The sequence below is a fragment of the Octodon degus genome, unplaced genomic scaffold, assembly GCF_000260255.1.
Source record: "Octodon degus isolate 3935 unplaced genomic scaffold, OctDeg1.0 scaffold00046, whole genome shotgun sequence".
NCBI lineage: Eukaryota > Metazoa > Chordata > Mammalia > Rodentia > Octodontidae > Octodon > Octodon degus.
Window position 1 is genome coordinate 12414168 of NW_004524622.1, and position 8071 is coordinate 12422238.

General features: G+C 43.5%; 1 protein-coding gene across 1 annotated transcript in view; it reads right to left on the reverse strand.

Annotated features, from left to right (window-relative positions):
* The window catches only part of LOC101568148 (interferon-induced protein with tetratricopeptide repeats 1B), a 10352-nt gene extending 3417 nt beyond the window's left edge, over nucleotides 1-6935 (reverse strand). The window contains 2 exon segments of the mRNA XM_023716227.1: nucleotides 21-100; nucleotides 6853-6935. Coding sequence (XP_023571995.1) covers nucleotides 21-100; nucleotides 6853-6857 — 85 coding nt within the window. The 5' untranslated portion in view covers nucleotides 6858-6935.
* Between the last annotated feature and the right edge of the window lie 1136 nt (nucleotides 6936-8071).

Consider the following 8071-nt stretch of genomic DNA (forward strand, 5'->3'; position numbering starts at 1 on the left):
TAAATCAGGTATTTCAGCCTCTTCAATTGCTAGTTCCCACGTAAAGTGGCATTTCAGCTGAGCCAGGCAGTCCTTGACCTGGTGTTCCTCAGTTGTCCCACTATGAAAAAACATGCAGATTTGTTATATGATGAGCAAAACCTCATTTTTAAAATAATCTTTGCACTTCATGAGCATCTCACACATAGATTTTCCTTCGAGTCTTTTTAAAGTAATATTTATTGAACAGTGAACGTAGGTTCTTAAACCCTCCATCAGTGATCATTCCCACTGCCGATACACAACAGCTGACCCAATTTAGAGGGAAGTTTAGCAAAGTTCATGTGTGGTAGGAATTCAATCAACATTAAACTGCGTGCAATGCGTGAATCTCACGGCAGATGGCGCTGCGAGCAAAGCTTCTTAACTCAGGACAGCTGGTGAGCCTGTCAGGGGAGCCAGGCCAGAAAAGAAGGGGCAAGAAGGAAATTGTACTGGGGGAAAAATTAAAATATAGCTTCAAAATTGGGCCATCTTTCTCACCCTGCCTTGAATACACAGCTGCAGGTCACATAAAACAAAACAACAACTACTATTAAACTCCTTAAAAAAAAATTGTTCGAGCCCTACCTGACCAATTGCACATGCACTACACAAATACCCTGTCTTGCTAGCTTGCTTCAAGGAAGGACCCTCAACTCGGAGCAGACCAGCTCTGCCAAGGTGGCATTAATCCTGCCTGCTTGCCTGGGACCCTGACTTGTCTCATGATAAATGGCCCCTGCACTTAAATCCTGTCCCGGACACATCTGCCTGACAAGGCAGGACTAAATATGTAAAACCAGTTACCAACACTGACTTTGTACTTGCTGCTTGCAGAATGCAGGTAGTTGTGTGTTGCCTTAGCTACTGCTCATGATTTGAACCCAAGTCCCACCAGCCCAGCGGGATTCCTAAAAGGTAGCTTCTAACCCTCTGGTGCAAAGCATTTTCCAGCCAGTTTGCTACAGTTTCTGCAACAAAACCACTCTGGTTTCAAGTTTGATTTAATAAAATGGGTATAATAATAGTACTCAGTATACTGGCCCTAAAAGGAAAAAATACATGTAAAATACGTGAGGAATAATACATGTGGAAGAGGTTTCTATTTTAATAATAATAAAAAAACAAGATGAATGTGATAGGTTCTGGCCCTAGTATGAATTGCTGAATCATTATGGTGCTCATCCAATATGGCTGAAGCCCTTAAGACAACAGCTCATCTTCCCAGAGACTACCTCCCCGCTTCTTCTCCAACTCAGCCTACGGTGCAATTTCCTTCACCTTTTCTGCTCTATTAGGGAAGACCCCAATCAGCTCCTCAGGTGTATCTAAACATCCCCCTCAAACTCCACCCCTGGGAAAAGGCCATAAAAGCCTCAGCCTCTCTTTGCTCCAATCCAGAGAATTCCTCATCTTCCCCACATTCTCTGTGTGTCCTCCAAGACAATAAAGGCCCTGTCCCTTTATAATAACTCCCCTTTCCCTTTTCCTTCTGCCTGTTTCTCTGCTGTAACACCATCGAAAACCTATCATTTTTTGGTGCTGTGACCTGGATCATTGAGTAGTGTGGCTCCTGGGGCATTCCCTGCCCCAGCTTTGAGTGCCCTCACTGAACCGCCTTCAGTTTCTGCTTTTGCTGGTGCTGCCAGCCGCTGCTAGCTTGCCTCCAGCACGCACAGGCCAGTCTGTCTTCACTCATGAGCCCAAATGTATGGGGGTCTTGCTCATCATTCCTCTCTTCTCATCTGGAAAAATCGTGAGCTCACATTGGGATCCCTCACCCATCTTTCTCAGCCATCTGGTCCCTGGCTCCCCACTTTTTCTAGTGATGACTGGATAGTGGTTATGACCCCCTCTCTCTCATCCTCACTCCAGGCTAAGAAGTGATGTTGGAATTTTGCACTAATCTTCGGCTCATTTTAATTCAGTCACAATGGCAAATACTCCTTCCCAGTACCCAAAAGACACCTTCATTTGACGTTAAACAAACAAGTACATACAGAAAACATGGACAGCTTTATAAAATGAGAATATATTTTGCCCAGGTTAAATTATGATGACCTTTTTAAAGTTTGTAATTATGAGAGACTAGTTTCTACTTATTTGTTATATGGCATTTTGTAAACAGCTATTGCTGTTTATATTTAAGTTCTAAAATATAGACTTAAAAGAATGCTTTCTCCTGAGCTATCAGCTGGTCTAAGTGATATCAAAATTAAATTTTAATTAAATAAAAATCATTAAAATGGGGAAAGTTTGTTGAACAGGACTCTTGATTGATGAATAGGTGGTGGCCAATCTTTGTTCATCAATAGAGAGCCCCCAATAATCTCCTTAAAAGACACCCCCATTAGTCATTGGTTAAAAGCAATTTTTCAAAAATTAAAATAAGGTTTTCTCATAAAAGATGCTCAATATATTAAAGATATTCATGCCTTCCAAATATACTGTATGCTACAATATAAACTTTCTTTCAAATTTAAATATATGCCTTTCTCTTATACTCTAGATATTTATAATAAGAGGTCAAGGCAACATGAGGTCATTGGCCAAATGATAATTTTTTAGCTAAAAGTTACATGATATGTATCCTATGTACATTTAGAGCTGCTAAAACAAATGGGAATTTCATATGACTGTTATGGTATACTGACATGTATGACTATTGATGTCAAATGATCTCTACAAAATTATATAACTGTTGTCCATTGACATTTTATAGGGATTTAACTGCTAAAATGCCCTTGGCTGAAAAGAAATAATAGTTCTCTGGTTACACTTTATACTTCAAGGTACTATTGCTCCAAACTAGTATACTAATATAGACCCAGATTCTACTAAACAAGAGAAACCATTGTTATTAATTCCTATCTTATATCCCTATCTGGTCTTGACATTCATGCCAAACTGAAAAGACAAATCTGGGCCTCAAGCCCCACAGGGGGAAATATTACTTAATCTAATTTTCTGTGTCTTCAATAATAGAGACCAAAATGAACTATATACACGGCCAACTTTTGGCTCTGACACTCAGGACTCCTATCAAAGCATGACCTTGACAAGGTAATGCTGAGCCTAAACAATACTGCCACCCGAACCAAGTACAGTGAAGATGGACACTGGGCATGAACCTGCCCCAACCTGCAGCCATCACTGGGATATCTACAAGCTCGAGGATCCTGGAGATGCGACTACCCTATCCTCCAGAGAGTCAGTAAGTCATCCAATTCCCTGCCCTCACAGGAAGCCTTGCTATGATCAGATCCATTTACTTGACCTGTTTGGTCTTGCTGCTGTAGAACAACAGAGCTTCGGTTTCATGGCCCCATCGAGGCATCTTTGTAAAGAGTCCTGAGTCTCACTGGACATCTCAGATAAAAAACAAACAAACAAAAAACCTCTTTTCCTGCTGACATGGAGACCACATATAGTGTTCTTCCTGAGTTTTAAAATTGTTATATTAGTTCTACAGTTTCCATAGTGGGTGGTTATGGCTGACCTACATGACCCCTTCAGATAGACCCATTGCTTGCTAACTTCAGACACTGTTGTTCACTCATAGTTTCCTTGTGGATCTCAACATGTCCCATACCTCTCATGGGGAGAGACCTCCTCCCAAAACTCCAATTTTCTCTTACCTCTCTCTCCTCCCACAGTGTACATCCTTCATACCCAACCTCAATGTACAGCCAACTCTTCCCTCCTTCTTCCCTTATCGACCATATACTCTAAGACACTTTCAGTCCCACTCGTGCCACACATGCTGTTCCTAGACTAATGTACTTCAAAGATCCCACAGAGTTTCTCTACATTCCCCAATACCAGGTAGCCCTCAAACATCATAAGACTCAAGCCCATCATTCTCCGCCTCCTTAGTAATAGTGTTCTTAAAACTGTCCACTTGCCATATAGCACCCTCATTCTTCCTGTACTCAAACCCAATGGTTCAGATCTCAGAATTATGAACAATGTGGTTACTCCTTTTCACCCAGTAGTGCCAAACCCCTATATTATTCTCTCTCATATTCCTTCTTCCACTATTCACGTTAGTGTCCTAGACCTTAAAGATGCCTTCTTCATCATTCCCTTACACCCAGATTGCCAGGACCTCTTTGCCTTCTCATGGACTGATCCAGACACTCTCCAATCTCAACAGCTCAGGTAGACAGTCCTGCTTCAAGGGTTCAGAGATAGTCCTCACTTCTTTAGCCAAACCCTTGCTGCTGATCTCAGAATCCCTGACCTCAAGCCCAGCCTGCTCCTTCAATACATTGACAACCTCCTAAATTTCTCTCCCTCTCATGTCCTGGCCCTAAAACACACAGCTAGTCTTTTTAATTTTCAGTTAGTATGGGGTTACAGGATCTCTCCCTCCAAAGCTCAGATAGCTTCACCAAAAGTCAAATATCTAAGACTCTCCGTCACTCCCACTACTCGTGCAATCACTGCTGACCACAACACCCTTCTTCAGGACCTTCAGGTGCCCACCACAAAACAGCAAGTTCTCTCCTTCCTTGCTTTGGCTAATTTCTTCTGCCTCTGGGTTCCCAGCTTTGCTTCCCTCACACAGGCTCTCTATAAGGCATCAAAAGGTTTCTTGGTAGAGACCCTTGACCCTGCTGCTCCTATACATTCCTCCTTTCACAAGCTACAACAGGCTCTCCTTAGGGCCCAGCTCTTTCTTCACCTAACCCAACTCAGCTTTTTACCCTACACATCACCTCTCAGGGACACAATGCAGTGGGTGTTTTAGAACATAAAAAGGGACCATCTTTTGAGGCAATAGCCTAACTTTCTAAACAACTGGACAACACAGCTCACAGATAAACTCCGTGTCTCCACACACAATAACAGCCACACTAACAAAGACAAAATGTTCACTTAATACAATCTATCATAGTCCACCCACCCATCACCTTGGTGAGCTCATCTCACGTGAGACAATTCCAGCCCTAATGGCTCCTCACATATAACAAATCCACTTAATGTTCACAGAGGCTCCTTCTGTCACTGTTTCCACCTGTAGCCTTCCCAATCCCACCACCTTCTTCTATAGCTCTGACGAGGCCCCTCCATACAGTTGTGTCGAGTTCCGACAGATGACCCCAATGCCCTTTCCTCACGTTGACATAAAAAACTAAAGGTAGATAATCCCTAACATGGTCACGTAAAATGACACATTCAGATCATAGACACGACACCATTGCTTCTCCTTTTGTGTCCTTTAATCTGATGACATGTCCTCTAATATGCTGCCTTATTAAGCTTTCTTCAAGGTTTTGTCAGCTCAGATGGGAGCTGTCACTAACGATGAACTTCTAGTCCTATCTGAGACACCTGGCACTAACTTCTACATGAATGGGAACCATCATCCTGTCAACTCCCCTCACCACTAAGACAATACCCCAGTTTAGCAAGAAGCAGTCTAAGAGATATGTCACACCTTTTATAACAACTACAAGATGGGAATGGTAGGTTATAGCCCTATTATGAATTGCTGAATTATTATGGTGGTCATCTAATATGACTGAAGCCCTTAAAACATCAGCTTATCTTCCCAGAGACCACCTGCCCTCTTCTTCTCAAACCCAGCACAAATTACAACTTCACCTTTCCTGCCACTTTAGGGAAGACCCCATTCAGCTACTTGGGTATATCTAAACATCCCCTTCAAACTCCACCCCCAGCAATAGTCCATAAAACCCTCAGCCCCTCTAATCCAGAGAATTCCTCATCTTCCTCTAGTTTTCAACCTGTTCTCCAAGATAATAAAGCCCATTTCCTTTATAATAAAGGTCCTCTCCTTTTTTCCTTCTGCCTGTTTCTCTGCCAGGACAAAGTCAAAAACCTATCAGAATGTATAAAGCCATTGTGGTATTTCATAATGAAAAATAACCTTATGTCATGTGTAGGCCTACAAAGGCACCTTGAGATACTCCATGTGAAGTGGAAGCAGGATACACAGGTGTAATATCACATGGTTGCCCTTATATGAAAAAGCTAAAATATAAATAAAGTACAAACGAAAGGCAGTAGGAAGTTAGATGTCTCTGAACCAGCAAGGACACTGGGAGATGGAGGGAGGGGCAGGGAGGGAGGGTCTGCTGTTGCGCATGCTCTGTGCACTCGCTCCTCTCCAGCCTGCCTGGTGATACCTACAAGCCAAGTTCCAGCCAGCTCATTTTGTATTTGAGACAACAGGAATAATTTGGCTTAGGATTTATTTGGGACCATAAATGAATGTCCACACTGGGCTTTTTCAGCAAGAACAATGCAGACAGGACCCCGGAGAGAGGAACTGCAAGCGTGTGCAGGCAGCCTGGCTCCCTAACAAGAGATACCGTAATCCTCTAGTCTTCTGTTCAGTTGGAGCTTGTCAGATCCCAGCAGCAAGGAAGGGAGAAGGGAAGCCCACAGAGGAGGGAAGGGGCTTCTCCCACCTCCACCCCACATAATCCCAAATCTTGTAGGGGGCAGAAGCAGCTCACAGGGCAGTGTGGATCCTGCTTTTCCTCCAAGGTCAAGATGAAGCTGAAAGCTGTCTTTATCCAAATAAGCTGGCTTTCTTTACTTAGATGATGCAAAAAAAAAAAAAAATCCTTCAAGGCTTGGATATATTTTTCCTGCCTGAAAGACTCTTTCCCCATCTCCTTGTATTACAGGAGGAAACTTAGTGTGCAAACATATTTGCACTTACACGCATCCACTGCATCAGCAGATGCTCAGACAGGAGAGTTAGAGCTTGATTTCACTGACCACAGAACTTCTGGGATGGCAGTGATTGCTGTCTAACCCTTTAGAATCCTGGGAAAGAAAGGTGGAGATCCTCACCTCATGGCTGCTAGGGATCTGGCAGCAATTCCAACCGGTCTCACTGGCTGGGCTTCTTGGAGAGAAGGTCAGACTGTTTTGAGGCTTTTCGCATGGACAGAAAGAGCAGGGTGTGGTGGTGGGGGCAAGTATATATGTGGGCGTTTCTGAGGGTGGAAATTGTCCTGGCAATTCTAAGTGGAAAAGTTGAAACTAAAGGGAAAACAGAAATGACATGTTCTGCAGGGAAAACAGAAATTGAAAGCTAAGGGGGAGTGTGGGGTTCTTTGTAGACTTCACGGCTGTTTGTATGTATGTGCGTATGTATGTATGTATTTCGTACAGGGTCTCACTAGGCAGCTCAGACTATGAGTGATTTTCGTGTCTTAACTTCCCCAGTGCTGGGATTACAGGCATGAGTGACTAGGCCCGGTTTCCCTGGCACAGCGTGCCCTTAGTTCCAGGGCCGGCATGGCATGCAGTGCTGGGGATCAAACCACAGGCAGGCATTTAGACTCTGTGCTCTCTCTCCAGGCCTTGACAGCTGTCTTTGAAGATGCTGGTCAAAACAGCTAGATGAATGTGGAATCCTCTCTTCTGGCCTGACAATTTGGGGAAAAGGAAATGACATTCTGTGTACTGTGTACTTTGTTTAGAGCCACAGACAGAGGAGAAAATGGAATTCTGAATTTGCAAAAATTCTGTATCTCCTTCTTACCTTTGTTTTCCCAGTTGCAAATGTTGCAGGTAGCTGAGTTAGATAGAAATACTATGGGCAGTCAGAGAGGGCCAGGCGCTGCAGGAGACAGTATGGAAGAGGAGGTGACTTTGCAATTTTAGTAGAGATAGAGCCCTGAAGTGGGCTAGACCTCCAGATAGAAGAGTAAGCAAATGTAGCCAGAGTCCTCTCTAAAGATAGGCATCCAGGACTAGTATTCTAAAAGAGTCGCTCACCAGGACACCTGGAAGTCCTTAATCCAGGCCCCTACAGGAAAAGCCTAGGTGTTTTCTGCCCCTTTTGCCATCCTGCTTGCTTATGTGACTTGCATCCCAATTCAGTGCTGCATTTAATCAGCTTTAGCTGAGCAACTGAGCATGCAGTCTCATTGGTTGACCATAATTTTTTCCCACCTCATGCCCACCTAAGTGAGTTCTCATGTTCTCCACCCTAAATATCCCTGGGAGACAGAGTTTCCCCCTTTTGTCCTTGTCTTGGATGAGACCTTTCTTTCTCCTAATA